General features: G+C 44.4%; 1 protein-coding gene across 2 annotated transcripts in view; it reads left to right on the forward strand.

Annotated features, from left to right (window-relative positions):
* The window catches only part of GNB1 (G protein subunit beta 1), a 55,072-nt gene extending 42,331 nt beyond the window's left edge, over nucleotides 1–12,741 (forward strand). For both annotated transcript variants that reach the window (XM_058161077.1, XM_058161078.1), the window contains exons 7-11: nucleotides 4,314–4,380; nucleotides 5,917–6,118; nucleotides 7,622–7,838; nucleotides 9,269–9,381; nucleotides 10,421–12,741. In XM_058161077.1, the coding sequence (XP_058017060.1) occupies nucleotides 4,314–4,380; nucleotides 5,917–6,118; nucleotides 7,622–7,838; nucleotides 9,269–9,375 (593 nt within the window). In that variant the 3' untranslated portion in view covers nucleotides 9,376–9,381; nucleotides 10,421–12,741. The remainder of the gene's footprint in view (nucleotides 1–4,313; nucleotides 4,381–5,916; nucleotides 6,119–7,621; nucleotides 7,839–9,268; nucleotides 9,382–10,420) is intronic.
* The last annotated feature ends 3,043 nt before the right edge of the window (nucleotides 12,742–15,784 follow it).

Consider the following 15,784-nt stretch of genomic DNA (forward strand, 5'->3'; position numbering starts at 1 on the left):
GAGCTCTCGCAATCAGGAGGCTGTGAGTTCGATCCTAGGTAGAGGCAGATATTTCTCTCTCTCTCTCGACATGTTGAAAATATACCTGCTGAATGAAACTCCGCATTGGCAACAGGAAGGGCATCTGGCCAGTAAACACTCAGCTCCATTCAGTTGCCCAGACTTCACCCTGCAAGGGATTATGGGGTCGTTAAAAGATGCTATGAAGGATCTCTGGCGGTAGGGGCTGGTTCCACAAGGTATTACTTAGTGCAGGGGTTCCCAGCTCGCAATCTGTGGACTGTCACCAGTCTGCGGCATGTCAAGGCAGCACGCAAAACCACAGCCCCTCCAGTCTGGGGGGGAAAAAAATCTCTCTTCATGGAACTGGTCCCTTGTGCCCAAAAGTTTGGGGGCCACTGACTTAGTGGTTGGGTGGTGCTTCCCACCCCCAATCAGAGAGGAGGAGATAGAGAACTGACTACATCTGTCCCAAGAGATTAATGCTGTTCAATATGCCAAACAGCTGGGTTTCTTCTCCCCCCCCCTCCCCCAACCATTAGAAAGATGATAATCTCACTTTTGTCATAATAGTCTTAGCACGATTATCTCGAGAAATTCTACCTCCCCAGGGGAGTTATTGGGAATATCTCCGAATCGGCATCTGTCCACTTGCAGGCCATTAAACCAAATTCGACATGGCGAAGTTCAGAGTGCTAATAAAAAGGATGAACATTTTTTTTTAAGAGGATAAGCAGATGGGATATGAATCCCGATCTTGGGCGTCAGCTTTTAAAAGGTTTTCAGTATTAAAAGGAAAGCCAGTGTCTCCTTTTTTATTTAGTGGTTCTGATTTGTGTGGACTTCCTTTGGGAACGTTTGTTATTTTTGCAGAGAATAACAGGTGTGAAGGCAAGTGATGCAACACACCTAGAGAGTGAAAAAATTATTATTACTAGGTAGAGTTTATCCTGTTACCTGAGGATCCAGTTTTCTGGATGAGTTCAAGCCATCCTTGCGCTGTTTTTGTTTGTGTTTTGTCAGCGCTCCTCAACAATGGCCTAGAGTACAGAATACCCTGTTTCCCCGAAAATAAGACCCAACCGGAAAACAAGTCCTAGCGTGATTTTTTAGGATGCACATAATATAAGTCCTATCCCCAAAATAAGCCCCAGTTATGATTTGTCACCCAGATGGGTGCATTTTGTGCCGTATTTCCCCCAAAATTATTATTATTTTTATTATTATTTATTAAATTTTTATACCGCCCTTCTCCCGAAGGACTCAGGGCGTTGTACAGCCAACGATAAAACAAAATATATACAATTAAAACAACATTTAAAACATAGCAAATTATAAAGGCTGATAAATTAAAATTTAGATTTTAAAATTTTAAAATCTACACTATTATGCCAGTCCCGCTTAAATAATAAATTATAATTTATAATTATAATTAAAAAAAATAATAAATAAAACCTAACCAGAAAATAAGTCCGAATGCATCTTTTGGAGCAAAAATTAATATAAGTCTTATTTTCGGGGAAACATGGTAACAAAGTTGGAAGGGACCTTGGAGGTTTTCTAGTCCAACTCTCTGCTCCTGCAGGAGATCCAGAGTTCAATAATGGTTGGTTTCAGCCACGCGTCAGGATGCTTTGCTCAAATTTAAAAAAAAACAACCACGTATTTCTGAGCTAGGCAGGCAAGCTACCAATCCACCAGGTTTCAGAAGGTTTTATTTAGGATTGGCCAGAAGTCCAGCAATGCAGGAAAGATATGCCTGCATCCACAGAGAAGTTATAGCAAACGGCCTCTGGTGGCTCAGACTGCTAAGACAGTCTGTTATTAACAGCAGCTGCTTGTAATTACTGCAGGTTCTAGTCCCACCAGGCCCAAGGTTGACTCAGCCTTCCATCCTTTATAAGGTAGGTAAAATGAGGACCCAGATTGTTGGGGGGGCAATAAAAGTTGACTTTGTATATAATATACAGATGGATGAAGACTATTGCTTAACACAGTGTAAGCCGCCCTGAGTCTTCGGAGAAGGGCGGGATATAAATGCAAATAAATAAATAAATAAATAAATAAATAAAATATAGAGAGCCGGTAGAGTACAGGTCACCAATCCAGTCCAGGGTTGGTGGCTCTCAACTTGGTGCCTCTGCTTGCCCAGCCCATGAGCCAGGACTCAGAGGTGTCCAATCTTGGCAACTTTAAAGGCTTATGGACTTCCAACTCCCAGAATTCCCCTACCAGCCATGATGGCTGGAGAATTCTGGGAGTTGGAAGTCCACAGGTCTTTCAAATTGCCCAGGTTGGACATACCTTGTTCTACCCTGTTTCCCCGAGAATAAGACCCAACCGGAAAACAAGTCCTAGCGTGATTTTTTCCAGGATGCTCGTAATATAAGTCCTACCCCCCCAAAATAAGCCCCAGTTAAGATTGTCAACCAGATGGATGCATTTAGTACCGTATTTCCCCTCAAAATAAGACCTAACTAGAAAATAAGCCTTAATGCGTCTCTTGGACCAAAAGCTAATATAAGACCTGGTCTTATTTTCGGAGAAACACAGTAGAGGAAAAGCAAGGTGTCATTCAAAGAATAAAGATGGCTGCTTTACCAAACATTAGGCTTGTTTGAATATATCCAGCCCCGAGAGCATCGTGCATCCTTCCTTTATGCCTTGGTCCCTAGAGACAGCCCATAACCCACCTCTTGTTCTATGGAGCTTTTTTAAATACAGGATTGTGAGCTAATACGAAACCCCTCCAAAGCAAATGAGACCTATTTGTTCACTGGGATATCCAGCAAGCCACTATTTTACTCTGCTCTTTCTGTTTGCAAAAAAAATAATAAAAAATAATAATAATTTAAAAAAATGAAGACTTGAAGGCGCAACTCAGCTCAGGGACTTTTCCTCCCACTTGCCAGCTTGGCTCCGGAAAACCTTTGGCGGTTCTTAAAAGAGACCCCCCAGCAAAGCTTTGCCTCCTGCTGACTTCCCTCTGCTTGCAGGCTTTTTGGATGGAGACGAAAAGCAGCTCTCTGAGAACAGCTTGCCGGGGAGGGCTGGAGGGCGGGGGTGGGAGTGGGGAGCCGAGGTTATTCGACCGCAATAAAGAGCTATTTATAAATCCGGCCAGGTTTACAGGTGAGAGGCAAGATGGGGACATTTTCTGAATAAGCCTTTCAGTTGAAAGCTAAAAAAATATTGATGGCGAAGGGCTGGAAACGTTTTTTTTCCTCTTGGCCTTTGGTTTCTTTGAAGCTATTCTGCGATATCTCCCTGGATCAGATCCCGTCCTGAGATAATCTGGCGTCATCAAGGCGTCCCTTCCTCCGTTTCTCGCTGTTGAAATGGGCTGGGTGGGCCGGCGATGGACGTGGAAGTTCCCTGGGATGAACCGAAAACGTATTTTTCTATGACGGGTTGTGAGAATAACCTCGGGAGACCGAAGGAGGAAGAGCTGCAGCCAGGGCAGCTGTCAGATAAGAGCAGGGGTGTCCGACTCAAGGCCTGGGGGGGCCGGATCTGGCCCGCGGGGCTGCTCTTGAAATAGCGAGGGACTGGCCCACGGTGCATCCCTTCCCTCCCCCACCCTGAGCTCCGTTTTCGCTGCCACCACAGGCGCCCCCAACACAAGTGATATCGAGCTGGCCACGCCCACTCTGGCCACGCCTCCCCACCCGCCAAGGTCAAACACAGCCCTCAATGAAATCGAGTTTGACACCCCTGGATAAGGAACGGGGCGTGGGAAGGGTTAAGGGACCCTCCCTAATTCCCTGGGAAGTACAGGCGGTCCTCAGTTTACGACCACAATCGAGCCCGCAACGTCTGTTGTTAAGCGAGACAGTGGTTAAGCCAGCTTTGCCCCATTTCACGGCCTTTCTTGCCGCCGTTGTTCAGTGAGTCACTGGCAGTTGATAAGTGAGTCACAGGGTTGTTACGTGAATCTGGCTTCCCCGTTGCTTGTCAGAAGGTCGCAAAAGGTCACATGACCCCGAGACACTGCAACTGTCATAAATACGAGTCAATTACCAAGCGTCTGAGTTTTGATCACGTGAGCGCGGGGATGCTACAACCGTCGTAAGTGTGAAAACCGGTCATAAGTCACTCTTTTTGGTGCCGTGAACGGTCACTTCAACAAACGGTTGTAAGTCAAGAAGTTAGCTGTAAAGGCAAGGGAGGGGAGTCATGTTTTCAAGATTCTGTTAGGGTAACTACCCTGCAGCAAAGGTGATGCTAGTCCTCATGATTTCCGGTTCCTTGCTTGGACTTAACTCGAAGGGCTTGACCACATCTCTCGCGTTCTCTTTTTTTTTTTTTTGCAGGCTATTTGTCCTGTTGCCGGTTTGTGGATGATAATCAGATTGTGACCAGCTCTGGAGATACTACTTGGTAAGATCCGAACTCGGGTAACATGGCTGTCGTAGCTTTGCGCACTCAAAACAGAACAAAACGTTGAACATTGGGTCGAAATCTTGTTCTCCCCGGCTGGCCTTGAAATCCTGCAGAAACATTTTTAAAAAAAATGGAAGGCTGCTTCCTCCCAGCACAAATGTTCAAGCAGGAGTTTATTTTTAGTACCCCGAAATCAGGAAGGGAGGGGGTTGTTTCATTTTACCATTAGGAGTCACAACCCCTGCGGAACTCGCCTCCGATCCCTTTCCTGATCATCCCATTAAATACTAGCCAAAAGCAGTCCTCTTCCCCAGATTTAATCAATATATATATTTTTTCTATGGTAGTCGAAGAAGCCCTTTTCTATTCTGCTCGGCCTAGAATCAACATTCCCCTCCCCTCCCATCCCCCCAGTCTCCATCCCTGTTTTGATGTCTGCAGATCGATGCGGGCATCCAGTTTATCTCACATACAGCAGTGGCCAAAATTGTGGAAACCCTTTGGGAAAAGTGTATTTTCTAAAACTAGCTCATAACACCACTTTTTTTTTTGTAGTAGTAGTAGTAGTGGTTCCATAAAATTATATATCCATGGAAAGATAATTTAATCAAGAACATAATGCCATCACTTTCATGGCATTATTAGAATAGCAGTGACAGGATAAAGAAGAAAAGTGAAACACGTAGAAAAAAACGAGATGTACAAAACTGATCCCCATCGAAAAAAACAAAAACTATCCCCATGTCAGTTAATGCTTAGTTGGGTAACCTTTAGCATGAATTAACAACATTGTTTGTGTTGTAAATGTTGTACCTTGATGAACGTATCTTTTCTTTTATGTACACTGAGAGCATATGCACCAAGACAAATTCCTTGTGTGTCCAATCACACTTGGCCAATAAAAATTCTATTCTATTCTATTCTACTCCCATGGAGTGAACCAATTCTTTGAGTTCTGCAGTTCTTATCATGTGAAACCAAGATTGAAGGATGGCTTCTATTAACTGGGTTTTATTGCTGGGTCGCTTCTGACTAATAAGTTTCTTTTGTCGGCTCCATAGATTTTCAATTGGGTTAAGGTCTGGGCTATTCCCAGGCCATTCCAGCAGTGGAAGAGGATTATCTTGAAACTCCCCCCCCCCAAAAAAAAGGAGTGTTATTAGCCGTCCAACCTCAAAAATACACTTTTCCCAAAAGGTTTCCAAATTTTGGCCACGACTGTAAACGGCAATACTTAGCTTTGAATGCTGGGATCGTCCCGTACCGTCCAAGCAGCTGACACAGCGCGATGGCCCTCTTTTAAGCCACTTCAGATCATGGAGAAATCTGCTTTTTTTTTAATGACAACAAAAGTGGTTTTTTTAAGGCCTGTCAGAGAAAAGGGGAGAACTCACCAGCGAATTTAGAAATGTGATCTGTGTGGGGAAACCAGCAGAGATTTAAGGGATGGGGAGAAACCCCCTAGAAGACTTAACTTGGTTGTTTTATGATGGTGGCTTTTTTCTTTTTCTTCTCCCAACCCATGTACCACAGCGCCCTGTGGGACATAGAAACCGGACAGCAAACTACCACGTTTACTGGCCACACCGGCGATGTCATGAGCCTATCCCTCGCTCCGGATTCCAAGTGTTTCGTCTCCGGTGCCTGCGATGCCTCAGCCAAGCTGTGGGATGTCCGAGAAGGGATGTGCAGGCAGACCTTCACCGGCCACGAGTCGGACATCAATGCCATTTGTGTACGTAGGAAGGGGTGGCGGGCGAGGAGGCGGCCAGGCTGTCTTGCTGTTGGGACCGCTAATGCTGTGATGTCCCTCGATGGAATGGAGATGAAATTTCCTACTGGGGGTAGATATATTGCAAAGATCCCTCCCTGTCTGTCTATCTACATCTAGATAGATAGATAGATAGATAGATAGATAGATAGATAGATAGATAGATAGATAGATAGATAGATAGATAGATAGATAGATAGATAGATAGATAGATAGGACAGACAGACAGACAGACAGACAGACAGACAGATATATATATATATATATATATATCTATATATATATATATATATATATATATATATATATATATATATATATATTTATATAGGTCTTTGGTTATTCGGGTTTTCTCCCGCGTAAAATTGGAAGTGTCTTGGCGACGTTTCGACGAAGTCTCATTCGTCATCTTCAGGCTTCAGCTTTGTGCTTCTGGGAGCAATGTGTGATTGCAGCTGTTTCTTCCTTTTAACTGCTAGTGGGGGTTTGAACTGATTGGGTGGGAGCTTGGCTGTGCTCTGATTGGATGGGGTTTTTTTGTGCTCTGATTGGCTGGGGATGTGTCCTGTTTGGGTGGGGGCTTGGTTGTGCTCAGTTTAGTCTGTGTTGCAGGGGGATTTGAGCTGGTGAGCTGCGTAGCTGTTGTTTGGCTTTGTGGTCGTGCTACATCTTCATAGTGGGTGTCAGTCTGCTGCATGTATGGATTGGAGGGGTTTGAAATGGCTAATGTTGCAGCTGCGGTCTGGCTTCTGGTCCTAATAGGAAGATTATATATATAATCTTCCTATTGTGTCTGTCTGTCGGTCTAACTCTCTATTCTATATCTGTCTATTGGTCTATCTGTCTCTACTCTTTTTCTCTTATCTGTCGGTCTTGTCTGTCGGTCTATATCATCCATCTTATCTATCTATCATCCATCTTATTCATCTCTCTCTCTCTCTACTCTACTCTATCTCTATCTAGCTATCTATATATATCGATTATCTATCTATCTATCTATCTATCTATCTATCTATCTATCTATCTATCTATCTATCTATCTATCTATCTATCATCTATCTATACATCTATCTAAATATCTATATATCGATATCTATGAATCATCTAGCCTATCTTTAATACCTATCTACCTATCTGGGTGAGGGGTTGAACTAGATGACCTACAAGGTCCCTTCCAACTCTGTTAATCTAATCTAATATCTATCTATCTATCTATTTGAGGAATTGACCATGTCCCTCACAGAGGGCATACAAATAAAATATTAAAAGCACAAAAAGCGGTATGCTTTAAAAAAAATCTTTCATATTATTAAGCAGCCACGTCTGCCCATCCCAGATCCTTGGGAAGGACTCAGTAGGCGGACAGAAATGCCAAATCCAGGCAGACTGAACATCTGGCTGTGACCGTAGGACCACCCATCACCCTCATCGTGAATATTTTACATCAGTTTCTTTCTCCCCGCGCAGTTCTTCCCCAATGGCAACGCTTTCGCCACTGGCTCCGACGATGCCACGTGCCGGCTTTTCGATCTCCGTGCCGACCAAGAGCTCATGGTTTATTCCCACGACAACATCATCTGTGGCATCACCTCCGTAGCATTTTCCAAGAGTGGGCGTCTCCTGCTAGCCGGTTACGACGACTTCAACTGCAACGTGTGGGACACGCTCAAAGCGGACAGAGCAGGTCAGGCTCGGCCCCCTTTTTTTAGCGGGGGCAAAAGCGGGGGGGGGCTTGTGGCTGAGGAATGAGGGAGGAAGTGGGGGAGGACGGTAAATGAATGAATATCAAATCCTTGAGCAAATTCAGCCACTCATGATTATTTTCCCCTTCTTTCCTTCCTTCCTTCCTTCCTTCCTTCCTTCCTTCCTTCCTTCCTTCCTTCCTTCCTTCCTTCCTTCCTTCCTTGTCCTTCCTTCCTTCTTTGTCCTTCCTTCTTCCTTCCTTCTTTGTCCTTCCTTCTTCCTTCCTTCTTCCTTCCTTCTTTCCTTCCTTCCTTCCACCCTCCTCTCTCCTTCCTTCTTGCTTTCTCTCCTCCCTCCTCCCTCCCTCCCTCCTCCCTCCCTTTCTTTCCTCCCTCCCTCCCTCCCTTCTTGCTTTCTCTGTCCTTCCTTTTCTCTTGCTTTCTCTGTCCTCCCTCCCTCCCCCTCCCTTTTCTTTCCTTCCTTTCACCCTCCCTCTCTCCCTTCCTTCTTGCTTTCTGTCCTTCCTTCTCTCTTGCTTTCTCTCTCTCTGTCTCTCCCCTTCCTTCCTTCCCCCTGCCTCCCTCTATTCTTTGCTTCCTTCTTTCATCTCCCTCCCACCCTCTTCTTCTTTTCCTTCCTTCCTTCTTCCTTCCTTCCTTCCTTCCTTCCTTCTTTCCTTCCTTCCTTCCTTCCTTCCTTCCTTCCTTCCTTCCTTCCTTCCTTCCTTGTCCTTCCTTCCTTCTTTGTCCTTCCTTCTCTCTTGCTTTCTCTCTCTTTCCTTCTTCCCTACCTCCCTTCCCTCTCCCTTTTCTTTCCTTCCTTCCACCCTCCCTCTCTCCTTTCCTTCTTGCTTTCTCTGTCCTTCCTTCTTGCTTTCTCTCCTCCCTCCCTCCCTTTCTTTCCTCCCTCCTTCCTTCTTGCTTTCTCTGTCCTTCCTTCTCTTGCTTTCTCTGTCCTCCCTCCCTCCCTCCCTTTCTTTCCTTCCTTTCACCCTCCTCTCTCCCTTCCTTCTTGCTTTCTCTGTCCTTCCTTCTCTCTTGCTTTCTCTCTCCTCCCTCCCTTTCTTTCCTCCTCCCTCCCTTCCTTCTTGCTTTCTGTCCTTCCTTCTCTTGCTTTCTCTCTCTCTCTCTCTCCTCCCTCCTTCCTTCCTTCCCCTGCCTCCCTCTATTCTTTGCTTCCTTCTTTCATCTCCCTCCCACCCTCTTCTTCTTTTCTTCCTTCCTTCCCCCTCCATGTTCTTTTCTTCTTTCATCTCCTTCCTCCCTCCCTTCCCCCCTTCTGTCTTCACACACACACACACACACACACACACACACACACATACACACACTGTGGGTGGTATATATTTGCTACTCAGTTGTATTGCAACTCTCCTCCCGCATTGTGTTTCATTCTCCCCCCTCTCTCTCTCTCTTTCTCTCCCCCCCGCAGGCGTCTTAGCTGGCCACGATAACCGCGTCAGTTGCTTAGGTGTGACCGACGATGGCATGGCGGTGGCAACAGGATCGTGGGATAGCTTCCTCAAGATCTGGAACTGAAAACCTGTAGGTACCCCATTCCCACGCTCCCCTTCCCCAAAGCAGCGGGATGGGGGGAAAAAAAAAACCGTGTCGGAATCTGCTTCCAATCTTCACTTCAAGTGAAATTTTGAGGTTGGGGAGGAAGACCAGTCAGCATCAGAGTCAAGCCTGATCCTGGCCTGATCTACCTCCGGGGGCAGGAAAACCATCATTGTATCAAATGATCATCAGGGTAGGAACCAGGCATTCCAGTTTAAGGGATGGTAGGTCCTTCAACGGCCTGTCTTGTGCTTGAGGCTGGAGATGTGGCTTAACAAGAGGGCAAAGCCATCCGTGGCTACGTTAATTTCCCTCCCTTACCAAGCCTGGTACAGTTAGTCCTTGTCTTACAACGTTTCATTGAGCGACCATTCCAGTTAACAACGGAATTGGAAAAAAAACCCAGCTTATGACTGTTGCAGTATCCCCACGGTCACGTGAGCAAAATCAAGCCACTTGGCAACTGGCATGTACTTAGGACGGTTGCAGTGTCCTGGGTGTGTGTGTGTGTGTGTGTGTGTGTCACGTGATCCCCTTTTGCCGCCTTCTGACGAGCAACGTCAATGGGGAAGCCAAATTCACTTAACAGCCGCGTTGCTCGCTTAGCTATTGCAGTGATTCACTTCACACAGCGGCGAGAAAGGTCGTAAAAGGGAGCGGAACTAGGGGTGGGATTCAGCCGGTTCGTAATTTAAATCTGGTTTGCCGAACTGGTTGTCGCAAGGACTGGCTGACCCCGCCCACCCCGCCCTGCCCCTCCCAGGAGTCTCCACGCAGCCCGTTTTGGATGCCAGGTAAGTGCAGGGCCTGCGCGGAAGCTCTGCGAGGGTGAAAAACAGGCCTCCTGGAAGTCCGGAAACAGCCCGTTTCTGGCCTCCAGAGGGCCTCCCGTTTTCACCCTCCCAGAGGCTCAAGGAAAGCCTCTGGAGCCTGGGGAGGGCAAAAAACGGGTATACCGGAAGTTTGGGAAGGCTAATCAAGTTTCTCTCTCTCTCTCTCTCTCTTTCCGTGTATTTTCTGGCAGGACAGTCCCTCGACTCCCCGCTGATCAGAAGAATTTTTTTTCCCCCAATGGTTGAAAGTTTAAAATAATGTATCCAACTCAATATACTAACTTGGATCCCCTTCCCTGCCTCTCTCTCTCTCTCTCTCTCTCTCTCTCTCTCTCTTTCTTTCTTCCCTCCCTCCCCCTCTCCCCCCTTCCTATCCCACCACCAAAGTCCAAAAGCAAAAGTCTTGCCGAAGCAAAGAGCACAATTCTCAAAAAAGGAATCACCACCGTTGTTATACCAGTAAATAGCAAAAGAGATCAAAATTGTGCATTCCACTGGGGACCACATGTTATTATTAATTATTATTATTATTATTTGGGGGGGGGTTGTCTAGAGAAAAAAAAAACTTAAAAAAGAAATCACACACGCTTGTTGTTAAGCATGCCCGGGCAAAACTTTAAAAGCGAAGTAAAACGATACGATAAATAAGTAAGGAAAACAAAACACCTTGTCAAAAAAGCGAAAGATAACCTTTTAAGTTTCACTGTAGTTTGAACAAACAAACAAAGGCAAAGCATACTGACTTTATGGGTTATGGTGGGAAGGCTTCGTTTTAATCTCATTTTCAAAACTTAGAAGTCGCGTTCGTAGCAAGATCTATATCTCCTCTCTCTCTCTCTTTCTCTCTCTCTCTTTTTTTTTTTTGGTCCATGTTTCCATGCCCTTTTTTCCCTGTCTTAATTTTTTTTAATCTTTTTTAAATGCAATTTGCTTTTTATGATGATCCAATTTCGAGCCAAGAGAAAAGGAGTTCCCAACCCAGATGTTTCTGGGGGGGGTTGTTAAATGCTGTAAATTTACTCCCTGGATTTACTTTTTATTCTTTTTATTCTTCTTTTTTTTTTTAAAAAAAAATCTGTCTTAATGTCACAAATCGTTGCACAAATATTGCATATATATGATAATGTTAAGAAGATAACCAAGCACACACTGTACATGGTATTGAATGTTAAAAAAAAAATGTTTTCACTTCTATGGGTAACAAAAACATAAAATAAAATACGTTCCCTCTTTTTTTTTTTTTTTTTCCCCCCCCCCCAATCTCGCCCGGCGGGCCAATTTTTCATTTCCTATCTGCTGAGTTTGATTGACTTAACGCCGAAGACTATCCCATAATTTCGATCAATCACCAGATTTGGTGGGTTCCGGTTTCAGGAGCGAGGCTAAGGAGGTGGGGGGGCTGGGAAATGCGAAATAAAACCCACCAGCAGAACCTTTGGCTGGGTCTGAAGCAAGATTTTTATTTTTTAGTGAAAAACTACGATCGGAGGTTTTTCTAAATTAAAACAATTATGATGGAAAAGTTGGGGGAGGAGGGAGGGGCACGTTTGGGATTTGCCAATTTGGGGGGGGGTGTTGGATTACTCTTAGAATCGCATGCTGTAGAAACGCTGAAGTGCATAATAAAACTAAGACGTCCTTCTCTTTGTGTTTTCTTTCGAGAAATTAACCTCATCCTTTTTATTTTTATTTTTTTTAAAAAAAGAAAGAAAGAAAGAAAGCAACTAGTTAAGGGTTGCTGATTTTCCTTACCAAATGGGGTGCATTAAAAACGGATTTCAACCGAAGAATTGGGAAAAAAAATCTCCAGACGTCTTTTTTTTACACATCTGGAAGCAGGGCGATATAAAAGTCATCATTTTTAAGAACGTTCCCCCTCCGCTTTCTCTCCCCCCCCCAATCCCCCTCCCAAATTTGAAAGCAAAAAGTCAGCTGTTTCAACAATCACTTAGATTCAAATTTGGGGTAGAGAAAGGAGAAAGACAGGGAAGAAAAAAAAACGGGGTCGAAACCCTTTCCAATTAAAGCCGCTTTTCCTCGCTTTGCATTTTGAAAGTTTGATGAGCATTTGGACAGCAAATTGTTTGGATAAACTTTTCGATTCTTCCTCTCCTCCCTTCCCTTCCCCCTCGCCCCACTTTTTTTATTTTAGCAGTGATTTTTTTAAAACCCTCTTCCTTTTTCACTCTCTTGCGTTCCCCCCTCCCTGCGACATTATGTACAAAATGTGCTGTAATCGTGCATTTTTTTTTTAAAAAAAGGCCTGGGTTTGGCATCTTGATTCCTTCTTTTTTTTTTTTTTGGATTTTTTTTTAATCACCCTCTTTCCTCTTCCCTTGCCCCCCTTGAGATAAATCTCTGTAGAGCTTCCTCTGCGCACACACACACCCCGATTCCTTCACTTTTTGTATTTAATTTTAAAGTCGGTGTACTTCAAGAAAGCTGGATGCAAGATAGATCCTATATTAAAATGTACTGTTATTTAAGATGTAATAAAGCAGTTTGACATGAATTGCTCGGAGGACCCTTGTGGTTTTTGCTGGGAGCGGAAGCAGCAGTTTTTTTGTTCTTCTTCTTCGGGGAAACGTGGCTAAGTAGGCCTGGTTCCTCCCGAAAAAGGTTATATGCCATAAACCATGGTTTGTGCAACCACCACTGAGTTTCCCAACGACCCGCTTAAGCCAAAACCAACTGGGTTTAGATGAAATGTGATTAGGTAAGCCCCAAGGGTGGCACTTTTTGTCTTTGGGTTTATAACACATTACGGCCCAGCGCAGAATAAGATTGGAACTCGGCTCTATATCCCAAAGTACAGAGGAACTATTAGTGGCATTGTTAACCTTTGTCTTAGGTTGTGTGAACCAACTCATGGTGGGATCTCTTTTAGCATCTGGTCTATAATGTAGGTTTTTATCTATAATTGGCTCAGTCTATACACATTCTATAATCTGTAATGTGCGATGTAGGTTTATAATTGGGAGATCTGAAGCGTGCGATCCCGCTAAGCTAGGTTAGAACCGGAGGTAGGTTCCACATACTTTTACCACTGGTTCGCCGCTCGCTTTGCACACGTGCACACCTTCCGTGCAGGCGCCCGGCCTTCGACACATGAGCTTTGCCTCGAAAATATGGCTAAATAGGATGGCATAGCGCCGGGGCAGGTGGGCCTGCCCAGCCGCGATCTCCGCTACCAGTTCGCCTGAACCGGCTGAATGCCAGCTCTGGTTAGAACTAACCTTGGATTCTCTTTGTTTAAGCCCAAGCCATTTTGAGGATTGTGACGTGGAGAGCAGGCCCTAAATTGTGCAAAATGAATAGGCTTATTTTTGTTGAAGATTACAGAGTCTTTATTTTTTTTGTTTAAGCTGCCTGCAAAGAGGCTTTTTCACTAGGTTTTTGCCGTCTCGGTTAGCGTCTCGGCCCTAAAATAGGTTTGTATTTGTTTCAAAGGGTGGGTGCACCCAAGTTCACGGCTCATTGCACGGGCCCTCGAGCCTGCTAGGCAAGGATGATGGGTGCTGTAATCCCGCACCTTGAAGGGACCAGAGAAAACAAGACGTTGGCACTGCCCTTCGTGCCAGACATTTGTCGATCTTGGCAAAGTCCCTGGAAAACCGAAAAGGAATTCCGGCTGGAAGAAGAGCAAAAAAAATCAAAATATTTATAAAATATTTCACCTCAAAGAGATGGAGTTGGGGGGGGAGAAACGGGGAAAATTGAGCCCTTATTTCTCTGCCAAGGCGAGATTTAAACTGAGTAAGCCTTCCCTTGGGGGGCCTTGACAGTTGAAATTGGCTCCAAAGAAACCTGGCTTCTTTCTGTTCAGAAATCCCAGCCTTTTTTTTTTTTTTTTACGCGGTTGGAGGGATGGCATCTCCACTGTGGTCCCAGGAAATCTCGGCTTGAAAAATGCAGTGGCAGCCGGAGCCGAGAAAATAAGCTTGCCAGGAGGTAGGGTAGGAGAGCTGGCGGCGATCCAGGATGAGTCATCCCTGCTTTCACAAAGAATTACATGTTTGCTGATTCAAACCATCTCTCTCTCTGTCCAGTAGCTCTTCGTAACCGTGGTTTTTTTTAAAAAAATAAAATGATTGGTTTCTTCTGGCGTTGAGTCGGGAGGGAAACCAACGGAAAAAAGAAGCTGCCGACAAGGTAAAATCTGGGTGATTTGATGTACGGGTCATCCCGTCCCATCGTTTTAACCATGCCTCTTTCCTGTCTCGTGAACTCGGGGATCGCTTGGCGGTCTCCTGTCCAGCCGGAATGGATTAGTTTCTGGGTCCACACAAAGTTGGCAAGGTGGCTCTTTGCGTTAAAAGACATTTCATAGGCCTGTCCTGACCTAGGCTCCCTGCAAAAGCAGGAAGCAGGAATTGATCCTGGCCAAAAAACCTCTTTTATTTACACGACTGTGAATTTACTGTCATTCACAGTCTGCAAGGTTTGTCCAAACAGTTTTTCAAAGGAATATTTCTCAAACACACCTTCTCTCGTTTGGCACGCTGCCACGTAACTTGGTTTCCAAGCACAGAGTATAAGGCAAAAGTTGCCCCAGTCTCTTAGAGTCATGAACAGAACTTTCCACTCTACCAAACAAATGAATTGTTTCCTGCAAAAGCTTTTTTTAAAAACAAAAGAAACTTTACATGATGGCTTATGAGAGGGTGGAGACTCATCACTGGCCAATGAAATCTATCTAAAAAAATAAAACACCTTTGTTTTGTTAAACTCGCTGCACCTTGCAGGGTTTTAAATCTCTATAAAGTGCGATTTGGTGGCTTTAAAAATGTCCTTTGATTTGTGTACAAATAAGGAGAATTGTTTGCATACTCAAGAGAGTGTCACATTATAGAAAGTGGGCCTTTATTCTCACAAACAGAAGCGATATGACAAATGTAATTTGCCTGAAATAAGATTCTTAGCTCCTGAGACATTGATACAGACATTACTGAACAATAATATTTATCATTGTTTATATTCCTGCACAACGGTAGTTTCAGGAGACAACCATTTTTCAAAAACGAAAAGGATGATTAAATACCATCCATTATCTACATCGCAGAATTAGGAAAATTCGGAATTGTGAATTCCATGCATCTCTCTTTTTCAAACATGCTGATCTCAAATTCTGGCATTGTCCCAATTATAAAATCTTTTTTTGACATTCTCTTAGCTTAACCCAGGGGTCAGCAACCCTGTGGCTCTTTCACCCCTCTGCTGTGGCTCCCTGTCACTCAAAATATGCCTCACAACCACCAATGTGCGACACCCGCCAGCACGCGATTTACTGACCTTTTCAACCCCCGGTAGGGCAACCATGGATAAATCCAAGAAAAGAAAAAAGTTTCTGAAGAAAACGGAACATTTAATTCAACTACATAGGCTAGTTTTTTTTTTTTTAATCTAAAACTGTCCTTACTCATTTGCTCCACTAGAGGGAACCCTTTCCACACTTAAGCTTTCTTCAAAGGACTGATGGAAGGCTAGAATTTTGCAAACCGAAATTAATCTTGCTGTCTTTTATTTTATTTTATTTTTATTTATTTATTTTGTCA

The sequence above is a fragment of the Ahaetulla prasina genome, chromosome 18 (genome assembly GCF_028640845.1).
Source record: "Ahaetulla prasina isolate Xishuangbanna chromosome 18, ASM2864084v1, whole genome shotgun sequence".
Lineage (NCBI taxonomy): Eukaryota > Metazoa > Chordata > Lepidosauria > Squamata > Colubridae > Ahaetulla > Ahaetulla prasina.